This window comes from Callithrix jacchus, chromosome 10, assembly GCF_049354715.1.
Source record: "Callithrix jacchus isolate 240 chromosome 10, calJac240_pri, whole genome shotgun sequence".
Lineage (NCBI taxonomy): Eukaryota > Metazoa > Chordata > Mammalia > Primates > Cebidae > Callithrix > Callithrix jacchus.
In genome coordinates, this window is record NC_133511.1 from 62,711,485 (window position 1) to 62,727,594 (window position 16,110).

At 40.4% G+C, this 16,110-nt stretch overlaps 1 protein-coding gene across 2 annotated transcripts in view; it reads right to left on the reverse strand.

Annotated features, from left to right (window-relative positions):
* Positions 1-725: 725 nt before the first annotated feature.
* The window catches only part of AAMDC (adipogenesis associated Mth938 domain containing), a 65,084-nt gene continuing 49,699 nt past the window's right edge, over positions 726-16,110 (reverse strand). The window contains exons 3-5 of one of the 2 annotated variants that reach the window (XM_054241871.2): positions 6,426-6,521; positions 5,983-6,014; positions 3,971-4,156 (exon numbers count right to left, since the gene is read on the reverse strand). In XM_054241871.2, coding sequence (XP_054097846.1) covers positions 5,997-6,014; positions 6,426-6,521 — 114 coding nt within the window. In that variant the 3' untranslated portion in view covers positions 3,971-4,156; positions 5,983-5,996. Of the gene's footprint in view, positions 4,157-5,982; positions 6,015-6,425; positions 6,522-16,110 lie in introns of both variants that reach the window. The other variant, XM_009007373.4, reaches the window with a different exon arrangement.

Sequence of the window (16,110 nt, forward strand, 5' to 3'; positions counted from 1 at the left end):
TTTACAAATGAATACGCAGGCCCAGAGAGACTGAGTTAGTGGCGAAGCTGAGGCGAGAACACAGGCCTCCTGTTTCTTCCCCAGGTGACTTTCATCACAGAGTCTGTTGTTCTTAGTAAGTGGTCTAGCATTCCACTGCTCAGGCCGTTTCACTGGATCACTACTCATGCTAAGTGGTCTAGCATGCACCCAGCAGTCAGAGCCAGAAACCTGTTTGTCACATTGGATTCCTTCCTCATCCCTCATACAAAAGAGGCCATCAAGTCCTTTAGATTCCTCTTCCTTCATGTTTCTTAGTCTTCTTGTTATACTGTTTCTATACTGATACAGCCACTGTCAACCCTCCTCAAGCATGGCATTAGCCTCTGGATGAGCCGATCTGACCACACCAATTCCCCTGCTCAGGCTTTTTCAGTGGATCACTACTCTTCCCAAGATAAAGTCTAAACTCCTGTCCTGAAGGCTCTTCATGCCTCTGTTTCGTCTCCAGCTGCATACTCCCTGTCCCAAACTGTCTCTCTACTATTCCACCTGAACAGAATTCCCTGTAGTGTTTTTCTGTCACCTCTAGGCCTTTGCACCTGCTGAGCCTTGGAATGTGGTCCTCAGACTGTCTCCTATAGTTCCTTTCCTTCCATTCTTCAGGACTGGGCCTTGTTCTAGAACATATCTGTGTCTCTTATGGGCTTGGAACATTTCCTCTACGTTCCCACAGACTCCAATACTATATTCTTCACACATAGTATAGTATTTATTGATATTGCATTGCAGGTTCACAAACGCAAACTCCTTAAGAAAGGTAGGCAGGAAAAGTAAAGGAATAAAGTGGCCTACAAGATAATAGGAATTGAATAATCAGAGAGCACATTATCTGTTGGAGAAGGCAGTGCTATTCCATTGTACTCAGTTATTTTAATTTGTAAGTGTTGGCCTCGTCATGTCAGTTCTTCCCATCCTTTCAAAACAGCCAGAAATCTTCATTTTCATGGAAGAATACCCAACTGAAAACACCTTGGTAACTAAAGTAAATGGTAAAATTACTGAGTCAAACAAAACATGTCTCCAGATAGATTTGTGCCAATTTGCAACTTCTATATCCTCACTCTGTGTACATGTCTTATTTCTTCCAACTGATCTGTACCTGGACTGTAAGAATGTCTGTGCTGTATCCCCAGCACAACTCCTGGCACATGCCCAGCAAGGGAAGAATGATTCTGTGAATCCAGAGCAAATATAGAACCATAGCATGCTGCAAAAGCAAGCTTCTGAGATTCAGGTTTCTGAAAGGACTTTATATTTGCTTTGAGATGACTGAACTCAGCAAACACAATTATGGAGAAGAAAGGTACACACCTAGCACATTGCCAACTTCTTGTCTTAACCACTCAGGCTAGACATAAATTAAGAGTAGACAGCTTGAGGGCTGTGCTACCTACAAGCTGACTGAGAGGCTTTAATGATTAAGACACAGGACTAAGTACAGTGTCATGTGGAAAAACAGCTTCTCTTCAAACTCTACTTATTTCCATCATTGACCATGTGCACCGGGTTCAAAAGTAGGGGCTATGTATTAGCAGGTTTTCTTAAAAGTTTAATAATGTCACTGATAGATACTTCTATATCTAAGAAGTTTATACTAAGTTCTCTTTATTGGAGACAACTCACTTAGGAAAAATTACTACACCCACACTGAATTCAACACCCACTGGAGCTGTCCCACATTTGACCAAAAAAAAAAGGACTGCATCACTAGAGAAACAGTCTGAATTTCATCAAACATCCCTCTTAGCTATACAGAGGGTTGGCTTTATCAGCCGAGGGAACAGATCTAGAAAGTCTGTCATCTGCAGAAAGGGCACCAAGCAGAACCTTCCAAGACTTCAGTGCTGGGTGTCGGGTCTGTGAAGCGCTCACTCTCTGGGCTTCTAGGGAGTAAGGAGGTGTATGCCATAAAAAAGGTGACATAGTGCTAGGTTCTAATCCTAGCTCTGCCACTTCCTTAGTAAACTTGGAAAAAAATAAATCCCTTCACTTTCCACACTGCTTCAGCTTTTCTTGCCAAGCTATATCTTAAGTTGCTGTCCAGTCTATGGATTGGTCCCTGTAGGTCAGAAGCCTAACTATGTAGTCAGGTGGCAGGATCGTGTGAAGCAAAAATAATCTTTCCAGTCCTGCTGCTCCAATGATGGCTGGGGTGGAGCAATTTTATTTAGTTATGGCTGTGATAAATACCATACCTAGTAAATGTCTAGGTAAAAGAGCTGCCAAGTAAATGTTTTTTCAGTGAATTAATGAACCTTGCATTTTTAAAGACTCAGCTTAAATATCATCTCCTTAGTGTTATCTTCCTTAGTTTTCATTCCGTCCTAGTAGGATAAATTAGTCTTTTCTTTGTGCCACCACTGGACCTAGTAACTATTGTAATATTAACATTGAATCATTATTGTTTACTTGTCTGTCTCTCATACAACATAATTCCTAAGGGCAGGAATTGTAGCTTTCATCCTTATTCCCCCAGGGCCCAATAAGTGGTCATAAGAAAATTAGTAATAGGCTGTCTGTGAATGGATATGAAAGAGAATTACTGAACAAATGAGTGAGATAGTTCCTTTGGGCTCCAACATTCTATGACTCTATGAAATAATAAGCTGCTATATTAAGAATCATAAAATGAAACTAGTTGGCTTTACAGAGTATCCCCATTGATAGAAAGATAAGGACAACAGTGGTTTAATGTATTGAGTCTTTACTACATGCCAGGCAGTGAGTTAATACTGAATACTTTCTATGACGTGCCTCATTTAATACCTACAATGACTCCAGGTACTGCTAATGTTATCCTGATCTGACAGATGAGAACAGTGAAACTGAGAAATTAAACAAATACCCAACCAGTGAGTGGCAGTGAGCTACAGTTCAAAGTCAAGGCTATTTAAACCAAAGCTCATAGTTCTTTAAAAAGAAACAAAAATTTAAAATAAGGTGATGCTGATAAATTGTAGTTCTCTCAGTCTATTCTAAGGCTTTACAAAGCCCACCTAAGAATTTAATAGAACAAAGACTATCTGAGCCAGTAGGAACCTTTAAAAGGCATCTAGGCCGGGCGCGGTGGCTCAAGCCTGTAATCCCAGCACTTTGGGAGGCTGAGGCGGGTGGATCACGAGGTCAAGAGATTGAGAACATCCTGGTCAACATGGTGAAACCCCGTCTCTACTAAAAATACAAAAAAATTAGCTGGGCATGGTAGCGCGTGCCTGTAATCCTAGCTACTCGGGAGGCTAAGGCAGGAGAATTGCCTGAACCCAGGAAATAGAGGTTGCGATGAGCCGAGATCGCGCCATTGCACTCCAGCCTGGGTAACCAGAGCGAAACTCCATCTCAAAAAAAAAAAAAAAGGCATCTAGTCCAGCCCCAACATTTTATATTTGATTTTTTTTTTTTGAGATGGAGTCTCACACTGTCACCCAGGTTGGAGTGCAATGGCTCCATCTCAGCTCACCGCAACTTCTCCCTCCTGGGTTCAAGTGCTCCTGCTGCTTTAGCCTCCTAAGTAGCTGGGATTATAGGCACGCACCACCACTCTCAGCTACTTTTTGTAGTTTTAATAGAGATGGGGTTTCACCATGTTGGCTAGGTTGGTCCGCCCACTTTGGCCTCCCGCCAAAGTGCTGGGATTACAGGTGTGAGCCACAGTGACAACCTGGCCTACAGTTAAAATTTGAAGCTCTAGTCTCAAGGTTCATTAGTAAAACAGCCTGTCTAGAACCAACTCCCAGTGCATACTCCTTCTACTGTTTCTGTTACTCAAATGTTCCCTAAGTTCATTCACTACAATATTAAACTTCTGTCTCCTCTTTTTTTCTTTTAGCACCCCCAAGGATAGGGACCTTGTCTTGGTCATCCCTGCATCTATGAGCAGGTGTCCAAAAATGCTTAGGGGAGGCTGGTTTGGAGAATGGTAAGTCATAGTCACAGGCAGAGGTGGTTAGTGATTTATTCGCCTCTTAAGGCCTCATCAGCAGGTGGAATGGAAGACACCTCCCACCCTGACCCCTTGGGCAACCAAGGCATTATACTCCTTCACTGCCTGCTCTGTCTGGAGGACCCGCACATCAATGCCATGTTTCTTGAGGTACTCCACAGTTGATGAAGGAACCTGGGAAGGAGGAAAAGAGATGAGTAAGTAGGGGGAAAGAAAGCCTCCAGGGCTTCCTTTCCTGCCGTCAGGCAAGTGTACTCTACAGAATTAGACAGTGACAACTATCACTTCATGATCACTCAGTGTATCACCAATCGAAAATTTGGCGGTGAACCCCAGTGAGACAAAGAGGCCTCTTTGACAGAGGTAGCATGATACCCATGCATAAAGCTCAAGTGAAATGGAAATGAAAGAACATGGAATTTGCAGTTAGCCTTGGATTTATGTCCTTACTAGCACTGTAACCTTGGGTAAGTTAAATTCTCTGAGTCTTTGTTTACATGTCTGTAACTTAGGGATATTAACACCTAGCTCACAGGGTTGGTATGACAACTAGCTGAGCTAAGGATATGTGAAACATCTACCTTGGTGTACAAACACCATAAATGTTAAATGTTTGAGTTAGAATAAACTGAGTCTAAATTTCTTCTTTGCCATATATTAACCAAGAAACGTTAGGCTAGCTCTTTAAAGTGTCCAAGCCCCAATTTCTTCCCCTGTAAAATAGGTATAATAGTGCTTACATCACAGAGTTGGTGTGAGTATGAAATTGACTCATGTATGTACACTGTAGCAAATGTTTCTTGACCACCCCATAGTAGCCCTGCATAAGTCACCATTTTTGTCACTGCATTTATTATTATCTAAAGTAGTCTAGTTTTTTTTATCATCCATGAGAGGCATGAACCTTGTTTGTCTTATTGCACTGTCCCCAGTGCCTAGAAGAGTGCCTTACCCATAGAAAATGCTTAATAAATATTTGTAAATGAATTTATATAAAAGATATTCTTAATAGTGGCAACTGTTATTAGATGATTTTTTTTCAATTCTGGCTTGTCCTGAATATTTTTTTAGAATAGATTTTAATTAGACTCTGTCTCAGAAAGAACTCAAGTGAAGTATTTTTTAATATGCCCTATATTTTCTATATATTTGAGATTTATAACAGTAGCCTTTCAGATAGGAATTATTGTAATGGGGAAAAAAAAACTAGTTTAAATTTTAAAAATATAAATATGCCAGGCATGGTGCCTCAAGCCTTTAATCCCAGCACTTCAGGAGGCCAAGATGGGAGGATTGCTTGAGCCCTACTGATGAAGGTGCCCTACTGATGAAGGTGCCCTACTGATGAAGGTGCCCTATATATATAAAGTCCTAGATATAATAGGCACCTTTATCAGTAAGGAACAGGATTGTAGGACATCGTAAAGCAAAGAATGAAGTAGTCTTCTGTGTGGAAGACTATCCATAATATAGTAATATAAGTGGGGGGAGAGGTTACAGAATACATATAGCATTGACCTATTTATGTAAAATGGTTATGAGTATATAAACGTATATCTATGTGTGTAAGTGTGTACATATTTGCAGATGCATTCAGAGAAGACTGGAGAAATATACACCAAATTGGAACATTGGAAAGGGAATCTCACTTTTTTACTTCTACATTTCTTCATTGAATTTTTAAATCTTTTACAATGAGCATGTGTTATTTCTGTAAGAAAATTAAAAAATAGGCCAGATGTGGTAGCTCACACCTGTAGTCCTAGCACTTTGGGAGACTGAGGCGGGAGATCATTTGAGCTCAGGAGTTCAAGACCAGCCTGGGCAACACAGTGAGACCCCATCTATATTTTTTAAAAATGAAAAAAAAAATTAATTATTTTCTGAAGGGGAAAACAACATAAATGTGTCCAAGAAAAGAAAAATTAGAAATACTATAAAATATACTATGAGGATATGAAGTAGTATTAAAACATAAAGAACCAAATAGTGATACTTACAGAACTTGAGAGATTCATAGGTTGAGGCATTTCTGAGAAACAGAAAAAATATAGATGGGGTCTCACTGTGTTGCCCAGGCTGGTCTTGAACTCCTGAGCTCAAATGATCTCCCACCTCAGTCTCCCAAAGTGCTAGGACTACAGGTGTGAGCTACCACATCTGGCCTATTTTTTAATTTTCTTACAGAAATAACACATGCTCATTGTAAAAGATTTAAAAATTCAATGAAGAAATGTAGAAGTAAAAAAGTCTCAGTGTTAGGTAGACTAGAGACCCCAATGCTGATGAGGCAGAGGAATGTATGCAGCCATTGGTATCCTGGGTCAGCAAAATGAGGATACACGATATACAGAGATGACCACCCAAGAAGGACAAATCTGTAAGACAAAGGTCCAAGAGATCCCCACCCGTCTTCAGGAATGCTGTGCATACCAACACCTACCTTCAAGGCCTCACTCATCCCTCGGCCAATCACAAGAGTCTGTATACCTTTCTCAACAACTTCCTTCACATCTGCAGGCTGCACTCCAGGAGAATGCTGGATGCGGAAAGAGAAAGTAGACAGGTACATGCTCTCAGTCTTTCATTACAATAGATATTCTTGTGGGATTCATTCATTCAAGAAATGTGTACTGAGGTTCACTTTGTGCCAAGCATCACACATATACTCTTTAAGGCACTTCAGGAGGCTGATGAGGTAGGATCCCTTGAACCTAGGAATTCAAGACCAACTTGGATAACATGGGGAGACCGTGTCTCTACAAAAAATTAAAAATTAGCTGGGTGTGGTGGCTCATGCCTGTAGTCCCAGCTACTCAGGAGGGCTGAGTTGGGAGGACTGCTTGAGCCTAGAAGGTTGGGTCTGGAGTGAGTCATGACTGTACCACTGTACTTGATCCTGGGCAACAGAGTGAGTTCAAGAGTTCAGCTCAAAAATTAAATAAATAAAGGAAATCAGGGAAACAAGGCATTCCAATTAACAGGAAAAAGCGTTTTAAAAGGCTCAGAACCTTTTGGCGGGAACCACCATCTTCCAGTAATTTCCCAAAAAAACAAATATAACAGGAAAGAGAGACACCCAATATATGTTCTCTAGGCCTTTTAGAAAATATGGAGTTGTTCCTTTGGCCACATACATTTGAATCTATAAGACAGATGATATTGTAGACATCAAGGGAATGGGTGCTGTTCAAAAAGGAATGTCCCACAAATGTTACTGTGGCAAAACTGGAAGAGTCTACGGTATTACCCAGCATGCTGTTGGCATTGTTGTAAACAAACAAGTTACAGGCCAGATTCTTGCCAAGAGAATTAATGTGAATATTGAGCACATTAAGTGCTCTAAGAGCCAATATAGCTTCCTGAAATGTGTTCAGAAAAAGAAGGAAGCCAGACAGAAAGGTACCTGGGTTCAAATGAAACGCCAGCCTGCTCCACCCAGAGAAACACACTATGTCAGAACAAATGGGAAGGAGCCTGGGTTGCTGGAGCCTATTCCCTAGTATTTTTAAAGTAATAGACATTAGGAAGCAAAAATAAAAAAACCTCTGGACAATATATTAAAAAAAAAAAGGTGGTAGGGCATGGTGATTAACGCCTGTAATCTCAGCACTTTGGGAGGCTGAGACAGGTGGATCACCTGAGGTCAGGAGTTCACAACCAGCCTGGCCAACATGGTGAAACCCCGTCTTTACTAAAAATACAAAAATTAGCCAAGTGTGGTGGCAGATGCCTGTAATCCCAGCTATTTGGGAGGCTGAGGCAGGAGAAACACTTGAACCCAGGAGGTGGAGGTTGCAGTAAGCTGAGATCGCACCACTGCACTCCAGCCTGGGCGACAAGAGCAAGACTTTATCTCAAAAAGAAGGGCATAAAGGGAAGAAAAAAACTAGAAGAACAATTAATTCTATTCAACTTGTGTGTAGAGTTACAATTGAGGTGGGAAAAGAATGCACTTGCATTGCATGCTAAAATTTTGACTTTAGAAAAATTTTGCAACAATCTCTATACTGTTACTTTTTTCTGAACTTTCTAACCTTCCCAGCTAACTCCAGGAAACTTCTTTTTATGCTTTAAAACCTACCTATCACTCTGAGAGAAGTCTTCTGAGTCTTCCAGGCACATTTAAGGTTTAGTGTTTAACAAAGATGCATTGAGCATTATAGGATGAATTAAAGATGAATTGAGCATTAAAGGCTTCTTGTACTACCTCTACATCAGCAAAGGGAATACAGGACTTACAGTTTGGGAATACCAGCCCAACCTACTGGGCTTCTCCTGTTATGTATCTACAAAAGGACAATGCTTTTAGTACTGAAGTTCACAGAGACAAAGCATTCCTTTCCTGACCCATATACCTCTATCCTTTCATTCATTCATACAGCACTTACTGAGAACTTAACTCTGTATCAAGTCTCAGTATTTCTAAGCAGTAGAAATACTGAGATGAACCAAATGTTCCATGGAGTTTTATTCAGGTAAGGTTAGTGAAAATGTGCAAATGTTTATAGTAGGATGAGACGAAATATAGTTGAGGATCTCAGAAGTTGGAGTGAATAAACACGAGTGGGAAACTGTCATGGAAGACATGCTGTTTTAACTGGGTCTCCAAGTATGAGCATGAATAGGCCTTGATGCAATGGTTTTAGAAGGGATATATTCTAATGGTAGAGATGGTATAGGAAAAGAGCTGCTGAAATTATCAAAGAAAGAGGTAACAAATGGGCCAGAGAAAGAAGGGTTTTCCAGTTCAGGAAGAGGAGGTGTTATGGAGATAGGACTAAAATTTATATATTTATGAAAGGTATAGGGGCTGGACACAGTGGTGTACACCTGTAATCCCAGCACTTTGGGAGGCCATGGAGGGCAGATTACCTGAGGTCAGTCGCAAGATCAGCCTGGCCAACATGGTGAAACCCCATCTCTATTAAAAATACAAAGATTAGCCGGGTGTGGTGGCACATGCCTGTAATCCCAGCTACTTGGGAGGCTGAGGCAGGAGAATTGCTTGAACCCAGGAAACAGAGGTTGCAGTGAGCTGAGATCATGCCGTTGCACTCCAGCCTGGGCAACGAGCAAAACTCCATCTCAAAAAAAAAAAAAAAAAGAAAGAAAAATATGGGGAGGATGAATAGGAGTTTTCATTAAATCCTGTAATAATAATGTCTTACATATTTATATTTGTAGCTTTTATTTATTTTTTTCCTTGAGATGCAGTCTTACTCTCTCCCCCAGGCTGGAGTACAAGTGGCTTGATCTTGGCTCACTGCAACCTCCGTCTCCTGGGCTCAAGTGATTCTCCTGCCTCAGACTCCCAAGTAGCTGGGATTACAGGTGTGGGCCACCATATCCAGCTATATTTTTGAATTTTTAGTGGAGATGGGATTTTACCATATTGATCAGGCTTGTCTTAAAGTCCTGACCTCAAGTGATCCACCTGTCTCGGCCTCCCAAAATGCTGGGATTACAGATATGAGCCACAGTGCCTGGACAGTTTTTATTTTTATTTTTTTTCAGGTGCAGTTTTTATAATATAGCTATATAAATGATTCAATGTGATCTGCATAATGATCCTGTAAAATCAGCACAAAAACATCCATTCTCCTGACTTCATAGATAAGGAAACTGAAGCTCATAAAAGACATGCAACATGGCCAAGATGACACAACTGCAAAGTGGTACAGCTGGGATTTGAACTCAAGCATGTTTGAAACTTTTAATAATAGAGCTACAATATATCAGAAGACAAAAATAACAGAACTAAAGGGAGAAATAGATTATACTATAATCATAGCTAGAAATTTCAACAGCTCTTTCTTAGTAATTGACAGAATACTGAGAATAGGCAAAAAGTAGTTAAGAATACAGAAGATTTAGCTGGACATGGTGGTGCACACTTGGAGTTCCAACTACTTGGGAGGGAGGATCCCTTGAGCCCAGGAGTTTCATTCTAGCCTGGGCAATGTAGCAAGATCCTATCTCAAAAAAATAAGACTATAGATAATTTGAATTAAACTATCTACTAATTTGACATAATACACATTTATTGGTTAGTACCCCCAAACTACAGAATACACATTTTTTTCCCCAAGTATACGAGGAGCATTCATTAAGATGAGACTATATGCTGAGCATAAGGTAGGTCTCAATAAATTAAGAGGGAAATAATGAAGAATATATTATCTAACAAAATGTATTTAAGTTAGAAATTGCTAACAATAAGATATTTAGAAAAGCTACAGATAATTGGAAGTTGGACAACGAAATATTTTTGAACTGAGGGATAAAGTTTAAAAATATCAAAAACTGTGGGACACAGCTAAATAAGGTTTACAGGGAAATTTCTGGCCTTAAATACTTTCAACAAAAACAGACAGAAAAATGTAAAATCTTTGGTCTAAGCCACCTTCAAATGCTAGAAAAAGAACAGTAAAGTATACCCAAAGTAAGTAGAAGATAGAAATAAGGAAATAGGAAATAACCAATAGAGAAAATTAACAAGGCCAAAAGTTGGTTATTTGAAATAGAAAATCTGCATAGTGTTATATTGGTTAGAAGTAGAATTTACAATACTGAACTTTCCAAGGTGTGGGGTGGAGGGTGAGCGGGAACTCCAGGCATATACGACCTTGCTGGTAAATTCTCAAACATGTAATGGGCTGGGCATGGTGGCTCACGCCTGTAATCCAGGCACTTTGGAGGCCAAGGCAGGCAGATCACCTGAGGTTGGGAGTTCAAGACCAGCCTGACCAATATGGTGAAACCCATCTTTAAAAAAAAAAAAAAGCAAAAAAAAAAAAAAAAAAAAAACATGTAATGAAGATCGTCAATAAAATATTAGCAAATCCAAGGTTGGTTGAACATGTAAAAATCAATGTAGTTAACCACAATATAAAGAAGAAAAAACATGTAATCATCTCAATTAATGCAGAAAAAGAACTTGACAAAGTTTACCATCTACTATTTATGATTAAAAAAAACTTTCAGCAAAATGACTGAGAGTACTAGAAGAATACTTAAAGGGCATTTACAAAAAACCTGCAACTGAACATCTAATATAATGCTGAAAATTTAAATATTTTCTCTACACTACTGGACATAATGGTTATTAGCTAGATATTTACTTCCTAATTATCTCTTGAATCTGTTCATTCCTTTCCCATCTCCACTGTCACTATCCTGGTCTAAGCTGCCATATTCCCTTTTTAGAATATTTTTATTTTGGTCACTTTTTAACTGATTTCTATATATATATATATATATATATATATTTTTTTTTTTTTTTTGAAACAGTTTTACTCTTGTCACCCAGGGTGGAGTGCAATAGTGTGATCTCTGTTCACTGCAAACTCTACCTCCCAGGTTCAAGCAATTCTGCCTCAGCCTCCCAAGTAGATGGGATTATAGGCACCTGCCACCACACCCAGCTGATTTTTTTATTGTTAGTAGAGAAGGGGTTTCACCATGTTGGCCAGGATGGTCTTGAACTCCTGCCTCAGGTGATCCACCTACCTCAGCCTCCCAAAGTGCTGGGATCATAGGCACGAGCTACTGCGCCTGGCCTCCATAAAACTTATATTGTAGTAACTTTCTAAGTGGTTTTCATAAGACAACTCTATGCCTTTCCAATTATCCATTCTTCAAACAGTAGCCAGAGTGATCTTTTCAAAACACAAATCCAGCCAGATGTGCATGCCTACAGTCCCAGGTACAAGGTAGGCTGAGGCAGGAAGACTGCTTGAGTCCAGGAGTTTGAGGCAAGCCCAGGCAATACAGTGAGACCTCATCTCCAAAACAACAAACACCACAAAACAAATCCATTCATACCACCTTTCTACTTACTAGCATTAAATAGCTTCTCATGGCCCTCAGAATAAATCCCAAACCCCTTAACATGGTCTATAAATTCCCAGCTGCCTCTCCAGCCTCATTGTAGACCACTTTCTTCATGCTCCATACTCTACTCACACTGCCCTTCTATCAGTTCTTCAACCATAGCATGCTCTCCCTCACTTTAACAAGATTAAAAGAATGTCTACAGATTAGGAGAAAATATTTGAACATCACATATTGACAAAGGACTTGTATTCAGAATATACAAAGAACTTTCAAAACACAGCAATAGGAAAATAACTGAATCTTTTAAATGGACAAAATAGTTGAAAACTTTAGCAAAGAAGATATATGGCTGGTTACCATGCACAGGAAAAGACTCTCGAAATCATTAGTCACGATAGAAATGCATATTAAAACCACAATGAGATACCAGGTGCTGTTAGAATACAGAGGTGCTGCATCTCTCATATATTGTTACCAAAAGCACAGACCTACTTTATCATAAAGTTAAACATATATTTATCATGTAACTCAGCAATCACACTCTTGGGTATATTTATCCTAGAGAAATGAAAGCTCATGTTACAAAACCCTGTACATTAATGTTCATAGCAGCATTATTCATAGTAGCCCAAAACTGGAGACAATCTAAATGTTCAACTAGTGAATGGATAAACAGATTGTGTTATAAGTCAAACAATGGAACGTTACTTTTCAATGGAAAGGAATAAGCCAGGCACAGTGGCTCATGCTTTAATTCTAGCACTTTGGGACACCAAGATGGGAGGATCCTTTGGGTCTGGGGGTTTGAGATCAGCCTGGGCAACACAGTGATCTAAGTCTCTACAAAAGATAAACAAAATTAGCTGGGCGGGGTGGCACATGCCTGTAGTCCCAGCTCCTCATGAGGCTGAGGTGAGAGCCTGAGCTTGGAAGGTTGAGGCTGCAGTGAGCAATCATTATGCCACTGCTCCCAGCCTTGGCACTAGAGCAAAACTTATCAGAAAAAAGGAATAACCTGTTGACATATATGACAACAAAGATGAATAAAAAATGTATCATTCTGTGGCCGGGCAGTGGCTCACGCCTGTAATCCTAGCACTGGGAGGACGACGTGGGTGGATTGCCTGAGGTCAAGAGTTCAGGACCAGCCTGGTCAACGTGGTGAAACCTCGTCTCTACTAAAATACAAAAATTAGCCAGGCGTGGTGGCACAGCCCTGTAGTCCCAGCTACTCAGGAAGCTGAGGCAGGAGAATCGCTTCAATCTGGGGCAGGGGTGAGGGGGGGTGGGGGTTGCAGTGATTCAGGATTGTGCCATTTTACTCCAGCCTGGGCCAAAGAGTGAAACTCCATCTCAAAAAAAAAAAAAAAAATTATGCTAACCGAAATGAGCAAGTCATTTTTGTTTGTTTGAGATGAAGTCTCATTCTATCGCCCAGGCTAGAGTGCAGTTGGTGTGATCTTGGCTCACTGCAACCTTCGCCTTCTGGGTTCAAGTGATTTTCCTGCCTTAGCCTCCCGATTACCTGGGATTACAGGCATGTGCCACCATGCCCAGCTAATTTTTTGTATTTAGTAGAGACAGGGTTTCACCATGTTGGCCAGGATGGTCTTGATCTCTTGACCTCGTGATCCACCTGCCTCAGCCTCCCAAAGTGCTGGGATTACAGGCGTGAGCCACTGCGCCCAGCCTTAATTTTGTATTTTTAGTAGAGACGGGGTTTCTCCATGTTGGTCAGGCTGATCTGAATTCCCGACCTTAGGCCATCCACCTGCCTTGGCCTCCCAAAGTGCTGGGATTGCAGGCGTGAGCCACCGCACCCGGCCAGGAAGAGACTTTCATACCAGCACACACGGTCACCTGCTCCCTGATTTGCTCAGCCAAGGAAACAGAACTGAACAGAAGCCAGGTAGCTGCATAAAGCAGTAAAGATGCAGCACATCTTTGCTGGCTTTCCCCATGTCTCTTATTCCTTATTCAGTATGTAGTTGCTGGTTACATTCCTCACACAGTGTTCCAGAGCTGATAACAAAGCCAAATTCCCTCTCACTACCGGCTTATCTCATTTGTAGCTTCCTGAAGTTTAAGGGAATATCAAAAAGTGTTCTAGGACTAGGCATGGTGGCTCACACCTGTAATCCCAACACTTTGGGAGTCAAAGTGGGTGGATTGCTTTAGTGTGGGAGTTTTAGACCAACCTGGGTAACATGGTAAAAACCTGTCTCTATAAAAAATACAAAAATTGGTTGGGTGTGGTGGTGTGCACCTGTATTCCCAGCTACTTGGGAGTCTGAGGCAGGAGGATCATTTGAGCCCAGGAGATAGCGGTTGCAGTTAGCTGAAATGATGCCACCACACTCCAGCCTCAGCAACAGAGTGAGATCCTGTCTCAAAAAAAAAAAATGAATAAAATGAAAGTGTCTTCATTAAATAAGTACTGCATACTCAGTTACAGGTTTCAGTGTAAGTTGAAATAATCATTCTGGAAAGTAATTGGTAATATATGGAAAGGGTTATTAACATGTTTGGACTTCTGGGCTGGTCAACATATCAAGATGCTGCCTCAAAACAAAAAATGGTGAGCTGTGATTATGCCACTGCACTCTAGTCTTGATGACAGAGTAAGACCCTGTATATATAAAAAAAAAAAGTATTCTAGGTTACAACACCTGCATGTCAAAAAGTGAACCAAACTGATCATCAGCAGCAGCACGGGTAGGACAGGGTGCAGAGGTAGTGTCTAAGTATCTCTGAACAGTATCTCTGCCTCCAGCTTTCCCTGTTCTCCACAAGAAGAGAAGAAATATGGGGAAATTAGATTGTTTTTTAATAAAGTTACTTAAGTTTGTACCTTTTTAAAAGCAAAATAAAGGATATATTTTCACTTGATTTCCACAACCAGTTCTTACAGATGTAAGAGGATTGGACTAGATGTCCTTTAGTTCTGCAGCTCTTTGATCAATTTTAGAACCAACATGAGCTCAATAAATATGATTTGAAGAATTTAAAACTTTTTCTAGGGATATGACCATGGCAAATATTTAATACAATTACAGATAAGGACTGGAGATCTTCACCTTCCCTAAATAAATGCATTTAACTGAATTGGAATGATTCCTTCATTTAACAAAGAACAGCAAACAGTACCTACTTGGAGTAGCACCACGATCCACAGACTCTTAAGAGCTCACATTCTAGTAAAATGAAACAAGGCTACTGACTGCTGGAAATCAAGTGTAAGGTCATAAGAGACTGTAAAGCCATAATCCTCTGGAGATTAGACTGGAGACAGCCACAGCTCATTGGAGTTGCTGGATCAATGGAACTCAAGTGATGAATTGGGCTGCTCCTGCTTTACTGCAGGCTCAGAGTTTCACATACAAAGCAATGAAAAGTAACTCTGCAATGGCCTGTGGATCCAGGCATTGGCAGTGATTACTCACAATTTTGTGCAGAGGCCTAGAATTGGAGCATGAGATGTCACTGAGGCATTCTCAACCTGCCACCAGCAATTCCTGTGCTGTTTCCAATCCCTCAGGGCAAATCACTAAGGCGCTTGTCCCTACTGAATGTCTGATTCTGTTCCTTTACTTTAAGAGGCTTTCCGTCACACAACCGAAGGTGGTAAAAGCTTACTGTTTTTTTTTGTGGGGGAAGCTATTAATTTTGTAAAAATGTCCAACTAATATCCATTATGCCCACTAAGGAACAAGATGGTATCTATCTGTCTTGAACATTTATCCCTATTTTATGCTAAATTTGAAAAGAAAACATTCCTAAACTCTACTTTCAAAGAACCATTTCTTTCTGTCAAAATTAAGTGAGCATAAATGGGTAATAGCAATGCCATCGTCTGGCTGTGCTGCTGATAAAAGCAGATTCTGTGAGTGAAGGTTAAAGGATTTCTAGAATCTGTCCCCTGTGCACACTGCCTGAGTCACATTCTCATTACTACTTGTCTGAATTAATAAGCTCTTAAATGATCTTGCTGCCTCTGCTAGGGCAGAGGCCTGTTTTTGTGCTATAGGCTCCTCTGGCAGTTTGTTGAAGCCCCCTTCTCAGAATAATGTTTTAGAATATACAAAATAAGATATATAAGATTATAGAGAAAACATTTCATACTAGTGGAATTATCAAAATACTAACAACAAGTTTTTGGTCTACTATTTTCTGTGCTTTTCTATTAGTTTAGGAAAATGGAAATCTTTTCCAAAGGTCTGCTAGCCAACTTACCCTCCCATCTCATAATGGCAGATGACTAGTTGTTCTTTCAAAATCCATTCTGCCCA